General features: G+C 46.9%; 1 protein-coding gene across 3 annotated transcripts in view; it reads left to right on the forward strand.

Annotated features, from left to right (window-relative positions):
- The window catches only part of DNAH11 (dynein axonemal heavy chain 11), a 286917-nt gene that overhangs the window by 262847 nt on the left and 6909 nt on the right, over window positions 1-17161 (forward strand). For all 3 annotated transcript variants that reach the window (XM_066240541.1, XM_066240539.1, XM_066240540.1), the window contains 6 exons: window positions 703-851; window positions 1728-1855; window positions 5468-5695; window positions 7471-7662; window positions 12119-12238; window positions 15959-16201. In XM_066240541.1, the coding sequence (XP_066096638.1) occupies window positions 703-851; window positions 1728-1855; window positions 5468-5695; window positions 7471-7662; window positions 12119-12238; window positions 15959-16201 (1060 nt within the window). The remainder of the gene's footprint in view (window positions 1-702; window positions 852-1727; window positions 1856-5467; window positions 5696-7470; window positions 7663-12118; window positions 12239-15958; window positions 16202-17161) is intronic.

The following is a 17161-nucleotide window of genomic DNA, read 5'->3' on the forward strand; positions in this document are numbered from 1 at the left end:
GCTGCTTAATCCACAGAAGCCGTGTCCTCATTTGAATTCACCAACCAGGGTTCGCAACTTCCTTCCCTACCCTGCTCCTCTTTCCTCGGTGGTATTGGGCTTTTCCCCTCTGCTTTGTCTGGCGCAGCCGATTTTCCCTTCGCAGACGCCCCTGCCAAACCCGCTTTATAAATTGATTCTGCTCAGTACTTACTACTCACTTTCTGCTAAATCGGGTGCTGCTGGGAAATAATCCCTGCTTAATTGAGCTTCCCTGTGTTAGAAACACCCCCAAAAAGCATTTGTATATTCATGAGAAGCCCAGCAGGCTGGAAAATTGCACTGTGGCAAATCTAATGAACTGTTAATAAGTAATGGGGTGGGGGGTCTGGCAGGGTATTTGGGGAATATAAAGCCATAGGCAGGCAGCTAATGGTACTAGGCATATTCTCAATAGCTCCCCCCGCCCAAATGGAATGTAGGCTTCTGATCTTCAGAGCTTCAAAAAGCAGGCAGCGATCTCACTGACAGGACTGCATAAATCTAGTCGTATTCCTGTTGTCCTTCTAACAAAACATCACATGTAGAAAAACAAAAAAAAACAAAAAAATGTGGTTTGCTTTCTTCCTGTGCCTGTGGTTGAAGCGGATCCGAGTTGTGAATCAGCTTTGCGAGGTCGAAAGCAAGCCCCCATCGCGTCCTTGGCCTTGTTGTTGTGTCTAGGAATTTCGTGGAGGAAAAACTAGGTGCGAAGTATGTGGAGAGGACCAGACTGGACTTAGGGAAAGCCCTGGAAGAGAGCGGCCCGGCCACCCCCGTATTCTTCATCCTGTCTCCCGGGGTCGATGCCCTCCAAGACCTCGAGAGCCTCGGTGAGCGGCCAGGTGGCCAGGCGGCGTGTGGGCCCGCCCTCCTGCCCACCTCCCAAAGCCCGCCCACCCTTCCTTTCAGTTTACAGCTGTCTTAGTTTCTTTTCTTTTTTTCCTCCCATTTGTTGGAGATTGAATGTATGGAAAATGTTAGACTAATAACACTGTGCAGTCTGAAGAAATGTTCAAATGGCACATTCCTCTGCTTGGCATAATGCAAGTTTCTTTTATGCCATTTACCACCTTTTGACTCGATGAGGGCCAGAGGGCAATTTCCTCCATGCTCATGTAATCTTGTGCCCCCTGTGACTAAATAATGGTCATTAGAGCAAGCCTATTCATTCGTGCGAGGCGCTGTCGCTTTATGCTCTGGATTACTGCTCCCCGCGCCCCCTCGCGCAGAGAGTACCAGGTTAATAGAGCTGCGACCTGACTGCGCTCCATTCAAGTGCGGCTCGCGAGGTGAGCGGGCGCCCGCATTTACCCAACGAGCCTGTCCCTTCAAAAAAACGATGTGATACCCACCACATGTTGCTCCTTTTTTTTATGAGGGAAACGCTTTACTACTCCTGCAAGAGTTTATAAAGCTCAGTAACAATGTCTGCCATCTATCAAAATGTCAAAAGCTTTATTACCATAAAACCAGAGGAGCTGATTTTCCACCGGCCCTGCCAAGGCTTGTGAGGAGGCAGCTGCTGGGAGGTCAAGGTGCTGCTTATGGAAACAACAGAGGTTTAGTGGGGGAGGGGAGGTTTCTGCAGGAAGGTGACCTAGAAGGTCACAGGGTGACCACAGATGGGCAATGGACCACAGGGTGCCAGCCCCTTCTCACTGCTGCCTGGTACCTTTACCTTCTCACCGTGTTGTATCGTCCCACAGGCAAAAGACTCGGGTTTACAATTGACTCGGGAAAACTGCACAATGTGTGTTTAGGACAAGGTCAGGAGACAGTGGCAGAAGCAGCGCTGAAGACGGCTTCCCGAGGAGGACACTGGGTCATACTCCAAGTAACTATTACGTTTTCTTTCTTTCTTTTTTTTTTTTTTTCATGACAAAGACAGAGAGAGGGACAGATAGGGACAGACAGACAGGAAGGGAGAAGGATGAGATGCATCAATTCTTCGTTGGGGCTCCTTAGTCTCCTTAATTGTTCATTGATCACTTTATCATATGTGCCTTGACTGGGGCGCTACTGCAGACCGAGTGACCCCTTGCTCAAGCCAGTGACCTTGAGCCTCAAGATAATGACCTTGGGCTTCAAGCTAGCGACTTTTGGGCTCAAGCCAGAAACCATGAGGTCATATCTGACACTATGCTCAAGCCAGTGAGCCCACACTCAAGCCAGGTGACCTCAGGGTTTTGAACCTGGGTCCTCTGCATCCCAGTCAAACACTCTATCCACTGTGCCATCACCTGGTCAGGCAGTATTACATTTTCATGGGACACACTGCGTATGAATACAGGGGACTGCCCAGCCCAACAGGAACAATCCATTCTCACAATTCATGGTGATTTGGGGAAAATCCACAATTCATGGATTTTCTCAGCATTCATGACACCTCCAAAGGTACTTGGGGGTCTGCAAACAAGGATAGTTATTATCTTTTCAGAGATTTTCTAGGCATTGTGCTTTAAAATTAAAAATATTAGAAGGAGCCCTGTCATTCTCCTGACATAGAGATCTCTGGAACACTCTGGTGGTGCTTGAGGACAGACTTGTAGCAACATCGTCAACACCACTGTCATAATGTCTCTCCTTTGCATCTTGCTTTAAAGTTTATATACTGCTCACAAAAATTAGGGGATATTTCAAAATGAACATAAAGCTATAAAATATCCCCTAATTTTTGTGAGCAATATATATATATATTATCCCATACAACTGTGCCCCCAACTAGTGCGAAACATTCCCTTTCTAAATTAAGAGGATTAGGGTAGACAGCCTCTTTCTCCGACTTCAGGCTAGTGTTCTTTGGGTCTGTGAGTCTACATACAGCCCGTGTGCTCCAGGACTCCCTTGGCTGGGGACTGGAGCAAGGACGCAGCCATCGATGGAGCCCCACCCAGCTTTCGGGGCTCCTGGGAGCCCGACCGACCGACTCCTCTGCAGGATATGACATGCTGGCTGTCCCTGCGGGTCTGGGCATGGCCATTTGATCTGCTGTACGCTGATCCCAAAGGCTCTCGTGTGTGTGCCAGACTCTTGACTAGGCTAACCTCAGGGTACACGGTCTCAATCATACAGCAGAGCTGTACGGGGAGATGATGTCACCCCCATTATAAAGATGAGACAAGGGACCCTCAGAGGGGTCTGGCGAGCCTCAAGGCCACAGAGCTAGAGAGTGGCAGAGCTGATACTTGTTTGTTTGGCAGCAAGTGACATTTTCCCACCAGCCCACGCTGCCACCCTCATGCCGAAATAGGACGTGGCCTTGTCTTAGTGTCTCCAGTATCTGGGGTGCATGCATTTTGCATTTCTGCTTGAAATGAAATGAGATTCGTGGGAGAGTTCAAGCAGAACATAACCTTCTGGGAGAGGAATGCCTGCAGCATCAGGTGAGACGTCAGTAAGGTTATTTGGGATGATGTGTCTCCTTCTGGGCTTCCCGGGGTCACACAGGTAACAATGGAGGGTGGGTCTTTTTGCAGAAATAGTTGTTACTCCCACAGTTCTGTAGATGCTGGGATCTTCCCTCAAAGGAAAGAGGTCTCTAAGAGTTCTCAAGCATCCGGCAGCTCGAACTGGCAAGAACCTTAGAAGGGTGTAGTCATCCTCAGCAGAACATAGTATTCAAAATGGGATATTCTACTTTTAGATTGATGGGAAGATACCAGTTGCCTCTAAAAATGCAAGTTGTTAAGTTTCACCATTAAAAAATTGTTTCAAAAGATCCTATTTTGTGAAGCATCTGCTTTGGAATATTTGTTCTGGACCTTTGACTTGGTTCCTGGTGGTAAGCCAGTTACTCAGAATGTGACTTGCTATTCCTCTCCACACAAACAAGAATTCGGAGAGGAGAGACCGCCCCAGGCTTTGGCTGTCCTGGTGCCTGGAGAATTCCAGTATCTCTTTGATCGACAATTAAAAGGAAAGCAAGACGTTGAAGAAAGAGACCAACACAATGGGAGCTTATCATATTGTTTGTAATTTACATTAAATTATATCAGTGTGGGGATATGATATGTATGCACATATTAATAAGTTCCTAACCAAACTCTAATGACCAATTATTGTGATCAGATACGGCCCCTCTAGGGATAGTCAGCTAGCATTTTACCGAAAGCTCGCACTCTAGAGGAAACTATTACTAAGGCGGCAGGTTAGCAGCTGTCCTATCTCAGATCCACACCAGATGGTGTGTGAATGAACATCATGGGTTTTAAAAATTATTTTTTTCCATGGGCAAAAAATGGGTGGTTTTCAATATATGTGGGTTGGCTAAAAGTTTGCACAGGCCTTGCTGCCCTTGGACGTAGGCACAAGTCTCTCACCAGTCCCGAAGCCCGACCCTCACGGTTGGTTCCCAGGCTGGAGCCCAAGCAGGCCTGTGTTCAATGGTGGCTACCTGGGAGGTGTTTCTGGCCCCTGACACCAGCATCCTGGCCTACAATATGTTTACATATGTTTCAGATAAACTTTTCAAGTAAGAGATTGTTATAGTCCATGAGGTAGAGAATTAGGGTATAAGGAATGGGCAAAAGTAGGTTTTACAATTGTAATGCAAGTGATACAATGAGCAGTAAGTAACACAAGAATAAACTCTTGTGTTTCGGATATTCATAACTGTAAACCTACTTTTGCCCACCCCTGTATTGGAGCTTGCAAAACGAGTTTCCTTGTTTTTGGTCCTGCTTGCTACAGAGTGACACAGTTAGGTGTGAGAAATACCCTTGTTATAACCTAGTAGCAAGCATGCAGGTGGGGAAATTTAGAGCTCTCACCTAATGTATAAATTTGCTAGGCTCACCACACCAGAGTATCACAGATTGGGTTGCTTAATCAACAAAAAGTCTACTTTGTAATAGATCTGGAGGCTAGAATCATAAAACTGAAAGTCAAAGAGTGATAGTGGCAACATTATTTTCTTTTGTGATTTCTGACAGCTCTAGGGTTTAAGAAAAACAAGATGGTAACAGGGATTGGCCGCTTTTTCAGCTAGCCTTTCATCCTTCACATCCTTTTGAGTTCCTATTCAAATGAGTAGGAGCTGGAGTAGAAAAAGTTTCCATTTGAAATAATGAAGTGGGTGATCGGGTACATTTCTGGCCTTCCGTTTTTCTTGATTAAACTAAGCCATGCCAGTCTCGGTAATTGAGTGGGAACTATAGCAAAGAAGAGTATCAGGCAGCTGCATCTCAGAAGTGATGGGTGTTAGAAATAGATTAGTGTGTTGGAGGGAGATTTGGGTTTACAAAGACAGTCTGTGGTGAACCGGAGTACTTCGTGAGCTCGCTGTTTAATGCTATTTTGTTTTGTTCTCCTAACATAATGATAAAGGGACATTCATCATGGTTCTCTGAGTTCTCAACACATTGATGTATAGGAATATGTTATAATCCTATAATTTAAGTAATTTACTTGAGTTTCACAGTAATTGTAAGTCCTAACTATCTTTCAGAATGTCCATTTGGTAGCCAAGTGGCTGGGAACCTTGGAGAAACTCCTTGAAAGATTCAGCCAAGAAAGTCACAGAGATTATAGGGTTTTCATGAGTGCCGAGACTGCAGCTACACCGAGTGAACATCTCATCCCTCAGGGACTCCTGGAAAATTCCATTAAGATCACTAATGAGCCCCCCACAGGAATGCTGGCCAACTTACATGCCGCTCTCTACAGCTTCGATCAGGTAGGAAGATAGAAGGAGCCGGGTCTGCCACTCCGGTCAGCGCTTCTCACAGGACTGGGGAATTGTCATCTACTCGTGTAACTTGTTCAGAGGGGTGATGTAAAATCTTGACGTGTGTGTGCACGAGTGTGTGCGTGCGTGCATGCGTGTGCATTTAACTTTAGTACTTCTTCTGAGCCATGCCCAAACCAGCACTATGAAGAAATTATAATAATTAGCTACCTTAGAATATAGTTTTGAAGACTACCTTAACTACTTAAATAATGAGTAATTTGAAGCCTATATAAAAAAAAAACACACAGTGGATTATGTAAACAGAAGGCACTTTTATTTGATGTTTAGTTGTAGAAAAGGTATTTTTAAGGCTATGTTTCTAAACCCGTAAGTGATGTAGAAATTGCCTAGTGATTTATTTGGGTCTACACTGTATGTGGCCCGGCCAATACTAGAACTGTATTTGGTGGCAGCCCTGGATTCTGATGAAAGGGATATAGGAAGGAGCTATGATAAAAAGCTCTTCTGGTCCTGGACCAGAGAACAAATCTAGTCTCGGTTTCCATTTTTACCAGAAGTCCCCGGGAAAACCAGCTGTGAAACCCCACCCTAAGGATACTAAGTCTCTTTGCAGATGGCCCAAGTTGTCAGATCAGTTTTAAACATTGACTAGCTGTACTTTGACCATTTTAAAGGACAAGGCAAGAAGCTGAGGTGCAGATCTGGCCTTCCCTTCTGCTGCTGCCCAACCTCGGCTGAGTAGCCGTCCATCTTTCTCGTTCGCCTCACAGAATTTCCAAGTCTGCAGTTGGGCAAAGTACGACCTTTAATCCATAGATCAGATGGATTTTTTTTTTCCTTTTAATTTTATGGCTATTGGTGCTAGGACCATATCATGACTCAACTTTCCTTCTGCATTTTTTAAAAAAAATTTTTTACTGATCTAGTCTACAGGGCATCTATTTTTTTTTAACCTTCCACATGCCATTCTATTATGCCAACAGTGAATCTGACCTCCAGTTCACTGGAAGGAAACATTCGTGCGGTGACTGTGTTAGTTAAGGGTCAGCACAAAATTACAGTGATTCAAACAAGGTGATTTCTCTCGTATATAATTGGCAGCTCTGTTCCGTGGGATCAGCCACACCCCCGCGCTGAGGGGTGCTCTGCTGTCCCTCGCTGTGGCTGCACAGTGTCCAGTTGTCATCGCCCACAGCAGAAGGAAAAGAGCAATGACCAGGGCACAGCAATTTACCTTTAGGTAAAGGGCTAAGTTAGACACAGTCACTTCTGCTCAAATTCTGTTCACAAAGACTTTGGTTATGTAGTGCAGCATCTGGCTTCAGGGGTGGCCGGGAAATGGGTGGCCGTGTGCCCAGGAAGTCTGTATCACTAGGACACCAGGGGCAGATGGTATTTGGGGGTTCAATAATATTTGGCTACAGTGATGAAACTAAGACGGTGTCCTTATGTTATCCAGCTTTTACAAGGACGGTTATGCAGGGGGAGATAACGTCCAGCAGCGTTACTACTGGTCAAAACAAATCGTCTCATTTTCTAGTGAACTTAGAAGAATAACTAAGGCAAAAATAGAAGCGTTCCTCTCAAATCAGCAGACCGGCCAGCGCCACCCAGTCTCTTACGAAGCTCTCGTAGGAGAGCTGTGTGTTCTCTCTATTCTAAATCTCCCTCAACGGCCTCTACAGGGTTATTGAAGACTCAGACCCTTGCCCTCGGACACCATACAGCTGGATAATGAAACCGTTTTTCTTTCCTCCCAGGATACACTCGAAATGTGCTCCAAGGAGCACGAGTTTAAGAGCATCCTGTTCGCTCTGTGTTTCTTCCACGCCTGCGTAGCCGGGAGACGGAGGTTCGGCCCGCGGGGCTGGAGCCGCCCCTATCCCTTCTGTCTCGGGGACCTCACCATCTGCGCCAACGTCCTCTACAACCACTTAGAGGCCAACCCTAACGTAAGTGCCAGATCCCCTCTTCCGAGGAGTGGCCTGAATCCGCCAGTCCTTGGGCTCCGTCAAAACGGACCGTAGTTTCTCTTTGGAAGCTATTGTTTGAAATGGCTGCCACCCTGTGTGTATCTTCTGCCAAGTGTGAAAATAAACCAGATCAAAGGTTTGCTAGCGGCGGATGCTCGAGCTTTGAAAGGTAGGTCAGACCAGGTCTACATCAGCAGCTTCGCGCAAAAAATAAATAAATAAATAAATAAAATAAAAAAATGTCCTTCATTATGTTAACAAAAACAGTGGTTTACATGGGCATAGATGCCAGATTCATTAGGCAGGTAATGAAGCATTTGCACAAATGTAATTACATACCGCCATTCTGACAGTTCATAACACTGCATTAATAATCACTACAATTAGTCGTGATGATGGAAGCAATTTACAGCGCGTCACCAGTATAAATAATGGTGCATTTCCTGCATATGTCATTATTATGTATTATGGATGCCACCTTGTTGTGACTTTCTCGGTAATGTTCCCCTTGATTTGAAGTTAAAGGTAGATGAATGATTTTATTTCGCAGCTAAAATGTGTTCTTACAGATGGGGATGGCAATGCTTCATCAAGAACATTTGTGCCAACTCTTGTAAACCCAATGACTGGATTTCAAAATGGAGCCGTTCGTAAGGGTTTTCTGGCGTAGTCCTCAGAGGGGACACTTTTCCCATTAAGTTAAACTTGAGATATATTTGTCAAAACCAACCAGGTGTTATGCTCGAGGCCACACTGTCTACAAAGGACCTTTAAAAACAATCCATCCATTTTGCATGTTCTTTTGGTTACCCTTGTTTTATATGTATATTTTATTTAGCGAAAGGAGGGGAGGCAGAGACAGACTCCCGCATGCACCCTGACAGGGATCTACCCGGCATGCCCACTCGGGAGCAATGCTCTGCCCATCTGAGGCCATTGCTCTGTTGCAACCAGAGCCATTTTTTAGTGCCTGAGGCGGAGGCCATGGAGCCATCCTCAGCACCCAGGGCCAACTCACTCTAATCGAGCCATGGCTGCAGGAGGGGAGGAGGAGGAGGAGAGAGAGAAGCGAGATGGGAAGGGGTGGAGAAGCAGATGGGTGCTTCTCCTGTGTGCCCTTCCCGGGAATCGAACCTGGGACATCCACACACTGGGCCAATGCTCTACCACTGAGCCAACCGGCCAGGGCTCCTTGTTATAATTTTTGTTATCAAAGTTTTCTTAAGCTTTGAAGATGATTTGACTGCTATCAGAACATATACACTTGAAACATAATATGGGTATGTTATCCCAAGAAACATGTTTTGAGTAAGTGGTATTCAGAATAATGGCCTTAGTATTATACATGAGGATCAACAGTCCATATCTATTATTTTTTATCTATGAAATTTAAAAATCTGCATATGTACCTTGAGCATATTTTGACCCTTCTAATAACTAATATTTTCTGTTGATCTTAGCATGTTTAGTTTTAAAGATTGCACATAGAATTGATTATTGGGATAGTTCCCCATAGAAAATGAAATGGACAGCTTTTATTCACTCATGCGTAACTGCCCCATGAGGCTGACCAGCGGTTCATGCTGTTCCAGCTGCGTCTTGTACACACTGTGATAGAAATGAAGGGGAGAAGGGGGGGCATGCGTTTCTCCAGTGCTCACACCCTGAGACTGGGCAGCACCGGGCGGCCCTGTCAGTCACGCCGCGTACACCCCTGGGGTCCCAGGTCCGCACCGCCTCAGGCTTTCACACACTCGCTTCTCTCTAGGGTGTCTTGACTTGAGTCATTTGCTGCACATCACAAAGCAAGTTACGAGGACTGGTGAATGACGTTAACCTGTGCACACAGTTTTGTTGTACAGAATGGCCCTTTCATGAAGGTATCTGTAAAAAACAGATCAGGATTTGGAGAAAGAGAATTGGTGATATGAAAGGACAGTCCCTCCCCCCCCCCCAGCTGATTAAAATCTTGAGGGAGACGCACATCGGATGTATAGCAGCCATGAAGTAAATGTAATCAGAAAGAGAAATAAAATTGAGAAGTCTGTGCTTTTCACCCATCCCAGCTCTACGGATGGGAGTCCACTGGAGTGGTTCAGAGAGAGCACGCGGTTCAGAGAGAGCACGCAGTTCAGAGAGAGAGAGAGCACGCGGTTCAGAGAGAGAGAGCACGCGGTTCAGAGAGAGAGAGCACGCGTTCAGAGAGAGAGCACGCGGTTCAGAGAGAGCACGCGGTTCAGAGAGAGAGCACGCGGTTCAGAGAGAGAGCACGCGGTTCAGAGAGAGAGAGCACGCGGTTCAGAGAGAGAGAGCACGCGGTTCAGAGAGAGAGAGCACGCGGTTCAGAGAGAGAGCACGCGGTTCAGAGAGAGAGAGCACGCGGTTCAGAGAGAGAGAGCACGCGGTTCAGAGAGAGAGAGCACTCGGTTCAGAGAGAGAGAGCACGCGGTTCAGAGAGAGAGCGAGCACGCGGTTCAGAGAGAGAGCGAGCACGCGGTTCAGAGAAGCGAGCACGAGGTTCAGAGAGAGAGCACTCGGTTCAGAGAGAGAGCACGCGGTTCAGAGAGAGAGAGCACGCGGTTCAGAGAGAGAGCGAGCACGCGGTTCAGAGAGAGAGCGAGCACGCGGTTCAGAGAGAGAGAGCGAGCACGCGGTTCAGAGAGAGAGCACGCGGTTCAGAGAGAGAGCGAGCACGCGGTTCAGAGAGAGAGCACGCGGTTCAGAGAGAGCACGCGGTTCAGAGAGAGAGAGCACGCGGTTCAGAGAGAGAGCACGCGGTTCAGAGAGAGCACGCGGTTCAGAGAGAGAGAGCACGCGGTTCAGAGAGAGAGCGAGCACGCGGTTCAGAGAGAGAGCGAGCACGCGGTTCAGAGAGAGAGCGAGCACGCGGTTCAGAGAGAGCGAGCACGAGGTTCAGAGAGAGAGCACTCGGTTCAGAGAGAGAGAGCACTCGGTTCAGAGAGAGAGAGCACGCGGTTCAGAGAGAGAGCACGCGGTTCAGAGAGAGAGAGCACGCGGTTCAGAGAGAGAGAGCACGCGGTTCAGAGAGAGAGAGCACGCGGTTCAGAGAGAGAGCACGCGGTTCAGAGAGAGAGAGCACGCGGTTCAGAGAGAGAGCACGCGGTTCAGAGACAGCACGTGGTGCAGTCATTTCCCTTTTATTTTCCAGTCACATCAAACTGGCTGAAAAGAAAGACACATTTGAGGTTCATTTATTCACATCCACAGAAACTTGTAGCAAGTACATCGGACTAGTCGGAGCAATTTCACTTGCTCTGTCACATCGTGCAACAAATGAAGGCTATAATTAAGTTTTTACTGGAGCTGTTGGGAGGCGGTCTATTGACCCCGAGGGTAGAAAGGTTCCTGTCTAGAAAGGCTTCATCACAAACTGGCATGTTATGCAAACCCAGAGGAAGCTAAAGGGTGGCAGAGAGAGACTTAAAACCCTGCAAAGCCGAATAAAGAGGAGATAGAGTGATTTCTTGAATAAAACATGGTACAGTCATTAGCTAACACGCCTTCCACAGTGAGGTAGGTCAGACGTGCCATAAAACGAGCCCTCGAATACATCTGTGGCAAGGGGGTTTGTTTGCATGAACTTTTAGAAATCGACAGCATTCAAAACACACCCCAGATTTAAATTACATTTGTTTTCTTTCCCTTAATCAGATCGTGAAAACATGTCAGTCCTCCCAAGCCCTGTGAACCATTAGTACCCTCTCGTGATTTTTGGGATGAGATTTCGAATGTGTCAATTTTCCCTCCATAACATGTTGTAGGGGCAATTCTGTTTGCTGTAAAATCTGCATAAAGCCTGACCAGGTGGTGGCGCAGTGGACAGAGCGTCAGACTGGGATGCAGAGGACCCAGGTTCGAGACCCTGAGGTCGCCAGCTTGAGCATGGTCTCATCTGGTTTGAGCAAAGCTCACCAGCTTGGACCCAAGGTCGCTGGCTTGAGCAAGGGGTCACTTGCTCTGCTATAGGCCCCCAGTCAAGGCACATATGAGAAATCAATCAATGAACAACTAAGGAGCTGCAACAAAGAATTGATGCTTCTCATCTCCCTTCCTGTCTGTCTGTCTGTCTGTCTGTCTCTCTCTCTCTCTCACACACACACACACACACACACACACACACTGCATAAAAAGCTCATTGCTAGTAAATCTTCCCTGAATGTATTTAAACACTGAATGTGGTTCTCTCAGGAAAGCCCATGCAGAAGCCTAGACAATTTCTGAACTGCTTTTACAAGACTGGTGCTCTAAGCCCTGAGCTATGGAACCTGAACCACTTTTAGGTCTCCTGTTGGTGGAGGTCTGGGGGCTTACTGGGCTCAAGGGGCTTGTGGAGAGGCGTGTGCCTGCCACCCATGGACCACTCTGAGGCAGGCGCCCTGGGCCCAGAAGTGAACATTTGCGTGATTTCCCCCAGGTCCCATGGGAAGACCTCCGGTACCTTTTCGGTGAGATCATGTACGGGGGCCACATCACAGACGCCTGGGACCGCAGACTCTGCCGGGTGTACTTAGAGGAATTCATGAATCCATCGCTGGTAAGACTTTTTTAAAAAATTCATTTCACTGAGGAAAACAATCTGGTAAGAATTTCTAAAATTGCATTCTGTAGGTAATTCTTAAATGTTACTGCGGATTCTTGGCTTTGTGCGAGTCCATTCTGGCCCACCTTCAGGGGAGCCGGACATCTGCGGAGATGCAGTACTGTGGGCCGCCTCCCAGACGTGTAGGGTCAGAATCTGCATTGTGATGACTGCCCAGGGGAAGCCCTCTCACATGCACTGACTCCCTGGTCCCGGGAATAACCGTGTGAGGTGTGCAGAACTGACATGGCCCCATTTCACAGACAGAAAGACTGAGGCGCAGTGATTTGCTTTAAGTCACTCAGTTATCAACAGCAAGAGCCCTGGCCAAGAATTTCTATTAGAAGACTCTGAAGTTAGTGAAATCTATAGTTTTTCTCTCCACCACAGAAACCATGGAGTCTTCTAAATGTGAATCACTAACTTCTAACTCAATACATGCTCAAAGAAAAGTGGGGATTTGAGAACCAGTCCTTCCCTCTGCGCGGAGCGGGAAGAGCGCCGCTGTCCTGGGGTTTAGGGGTACGAGGTACCCTCTGCCCGTTCTCCTCCTCCCAACCCCGTGTCTGTGTGGACCAGACACCCACGTGGTTCAGGACCTGGGCTGGCCTTTCTGGCTAAAGCACTTGGTCCTTGTTTCCCACGTTGAAGCAGCTGCCAGGGGTGGCCACACTTTTCTCAGGCTGTCCCTCAAAAGATTTCCAGGTTCATGGTCATGGCGTTGCCTGGTTATTTCTTGGAAACCCAGGGCACTATCTACACCAGGGGTCCCCAAAATTTTTACACAGGGGTCCAGTTCACTGTCCCTCAGACCATTGGAGGGCCGGACTATAAAAAAAACTATGAACAAATCCCTATGCACACTGCACATATCTTATTTTAAAGTAAAAAAACAAAACAGGAACAAATACAATATTTAAAATAAAGAACAAGTAAATTTAAATCAACAAACTGACCAGTATTTCAATGGGAACTATGCTCCTCTCACTGACCACCAATGAAACAGGTGCCCCTTCCGGAAGTGTGGCGGGGGCCGGATAAATGGCCTCAGGGGGCCGCATGTGGCCCGCAGGCCGTAGTTTGGGGACCCCTGCTCTACACCATGTCATCTCCACTCCCAGCTGGACAAAACACTATGTTTAGAGCAGTGTCATTTTAAAAAATAGTTTGAGCAACCTCCTGTTTATAATTTCTGCGACGACGTCATCTCATAAAAATATCACATGGGCCTGACCGGGCGGTGGCGCAGGGGATAGAGCATCAGACTGGGATGCGGAAAACCCAGGTTCAAGACCCCGAGGTTGCTAGCTTGAGCGAGGGCTCATCTGGTTTGAGCAAAAAGCTCACCAGCTTGAGCCCAAGCTTGCTGGCTTAAGCAAGGGGTTACTCGGTCTGCTGAAGGCCCGCGGTCAAGGCACGTATGAGAAAGCAATCAATGAACAATTAAAGTGTTGCAATGTGCAACAAAAAACTAATGATTGATGCTTCTCATCTCTCCATTCCTGTCTGTCTGTCCCTGTCTATCCCTCTCTCTGAGTCTCTGTAAAAAAAAAATATATATATATATTATATATATATTATATATATATATATCACATGGTTTTTGGTTACCCTTCCTTGAGTCCACTTTGAGGGGGAATATAATTGTCTATTAAAAAACATGGTCTATTGAAAACAAATTTAGACAACTGGGGAGATGTTATTTTTTTTTCTCCTGCATTTAATATGTTAAACAATTTGAGGACAATGCAGGGGGGAGAATAGTTCCGGCCATGTGACCATTATTACTTAAGTGTTTCTGTTGATAGTGAGTCTCCTGGTCTTTCCTGAGTTCTAAATGCACAGAACTTCACAGGTCAGAAAAACAACTTTCAATTTAACACAATTGGAAGTCACTGCTCAGAAGAGGTCTGGGAGTGGGTTACCATGGAGACAGGAAGGATAAACAGTGGTGGAGCATGACCTTTACAGAGGCTGATTTCTCGGAATGATGGTGGAGGTGAGGGGCAGAGTGAGAAGCTCACGCTACTCTTTCCTCTCTGGCTCTGGCCTGAGGACAAGGAGCAAATTACCGCTGCCAAACCAGACAGTCCGTTAACCTTCCCGAATCTGAACTCCCATTCCAATAACTGTAAAACGAATCCAGACGACAGAGCCCGAGGGTGTCCCCGGAGTGTGTCAGCCCTTTGGAACCAGGGACCTGGCCTTCCGCGCAGGTCTGGTGAGGTCTTCGGGACAGAAAGGCGTCATGTGCAAGTGTGCCCCTCCCTGGACAGTGTGCCTGCTCAGCTGACAGGGGAAGGTCACGCACTGGGTGGCTGCGAGGCAGGCCGCAGAACCAGTCACTTCGTTCTCATGCAAGTGTCTCCTGTTCATGCTGTTAATATTATTAGGAACTTATTCCAAGACTTCAGCATGCGCTGGACGTCTTTTTGCCACTTCTCACGCTGGTTAACTGGCTTGGAGATTTGTATCTTTGGTTGCATCCCACCGTGTTCAGAAAGCAGCCATTAGTGACGTGGGGGTTCAAGTTACGCTGCTCAGGATACTGGCAGTGCCGCTGTCCTGTTAGGATGGGTGAGTTCTTTGTTGGATAGGTGAGTCTGCACTCAGGGAGGGTTCCCTGAGGGCAGTGAGCCTCAGAGGGTCTCTGGCCAAAGGTAGGGAATTAGTATTAATGCCATCCGCACATGTGCGGTATGTACTTGGCAATGCCAAACAAGTAGGGATAGTAAACTACATTTGGAAAGTAAGTCACCTGCAAGTTGTTATTATTAAAACTATTTTGATGATAGAAGCAATTCAGGGGCTGGGCTTTGAAGTAAAAAAGAAGCCTAATTTAGGTTCAAGTTCAATTCTTCTACTTGCTGTGATTTTAGACACCTCACTGAACCTGAGCCCCAATTTCACCTGCAGCACAAATGGTGTGAAGTGAGTGTACCACACTGTGGTTTTGATTTGCATCTCCCTAAAGATGAATGAATGTTGAGCATCTTTTCCTGTCCTTCTTGGCCATGTCTGGATTTTCTTTTTTTTTTTTGGAAAGCCGTCTATTTAGAACTATTGATTCTCTGAGACAAAAAGATGTCCAGCAGATGCTAAAGTCTTGGATTAAGTTCCTAATAATATAAACAGCATGAGCAGGAAACATTTCTCTCTGCAAAGTGAGGGTGTTTAGGAGCATCAGGGACTTGAAGCATGTGACAGGTTGACCAAAGAACAGGACAGTTCAGCAGCTGTTCGGGGTGTGTGTGTGTGTGTGTGTGTGTGTGTGTGTGTGTTGCCTCAAGGCAAACTGCAGACCGTGTGTGTGTTGCCTCAAGGCAAACTGCAGACCGTGTGTGTGTTGCCTCAAGGCAAACTGCAGACCGTGTGTGTGTGTGTGTGTGTGTGTGTGTGTGTGTGTGTGTGTTGCCTCAAGGCAAACTGCAGACCAAGCCGTCTTAGGGGTGGACGGGCTTCAGGTGCGTTCCCTGGAGTCCTCCCCAGAGCTCAGCATGGTACCACACACAGCACCAAACCATCAATTCCGAATGGGGTTGGGCAACATTTCAGAGAGCTGCTGCCTGCCCAGCAGGGTGCTGGCACTGCTCACCAGAGTTCCCCAAGTGTTTAGGAAGCCAAGACAGATGCCCGTTTAGTTTGGAATAACTGACCTTCCCTTTGTGGTTGAAGACTGAAGATGAACTCGTGCTGGCGCCGGGCTTTGCAGCCCCACCCGATCTGGATTATTCAGGCTACCACCAGTACATAGAGGAGAGGCTTCCTCCAGAAAGCCCAGCGCTGTACGGCCTCCACCCAAACGCTGAAATAGAGTTCCTGACGGTGACGTCCCACGCCCTCTTCAGAGCTTTGCTGGAGCTGCAGCCCAGGAACGCGCTGGTCAGTGAGGAGCTGGGGCAGTCCACAGAGGACAAGGTAAGGGGTCTCTTGCTTTTCTTTGCTTTTGGGGTATAATGTATATTCAGCGAAATGCACTATTCTTTGGGGTACAACTCAGTGGATTTGTACCTCTGTATACTGTATACCCATATGGCCACCCAGATAAAAATACAGAATGTTCCCAGTATTGCAGGATACTCACGCCCCTTACTGGTCAATGTACCCGTCCCGCTCCAGCCCAGAGGTGCCCTTGCTTTCCCGGCCCCTGTCCCCATAGACTAGCTTTGCCCATGTTTGAACTCCAGGTATATGCAGCCAGGCGGTATGTACTTATCAATGCTTGGCTCCTTCCGTTCTGCATTATATCTGTGGGATTCCTCCAGGCTGTGTGCAGACCGGTGGTTCATTTTTTTCACTACTGTGTTACATGAATATATACTTCTTTAACCTCTAGAGGACGAACCTCTGGGGTGGTTTCTAGTTTTTCACTATTATGTGTATCATAGCCATGAACATTCTTGTATCGTCTTTTGTCAACAAAGTTAACTCCCAAAGGTATCCACTCATAATACCCATACTCAGAAGAGGAACTGCTGGAGCAAAGAATGTAACATTCACACACTAAGCATCAACTCGAATTATAGTAGGGTTCTAGGAACTTTCAGTATCATTTAAGATCTTTCAATTATTTCTTGAAATAAGGCCATTTATTGAGAAACCTGTTTGGAATTTAGAAACTATAGAATTTGTTGTAAGGTGCTATGTTCTATATACTATACAATATCTTCCCTATGTGAATGTTAGATTTTTAAGAAGACAGTGATCAAGGTAAGAACTCATCCATTTGGGAAAAGCTCTAGTTGTGAACAGAAGCACAGAAGTGGATGGGGTTTCCATCTAGTTTCTGGATTTCATTCTTTCCAACAAGGAAGCTGATCATTAAACTCAAAAATGCAGAAAAGTCAACGAGGTCAAGATGCCCCCACACCCCAGGTT

This window comes from Saccopteryx bilineata, chromosome 7 (genome assembly GCF_036850765.1).
Source record: "Saccopteryx bilineata isolate mSacBil1 chromosome 7, mSacBil1_pri_phased_curated, whole genome shotgun sequence".
Classification (NCBI taxonomy): Eukaryota; Metazoa; Chordata; class Mammalia; order Chiroptera; family Emballonuridae; genus Saccopteryx; species Saccopteryx bilineata.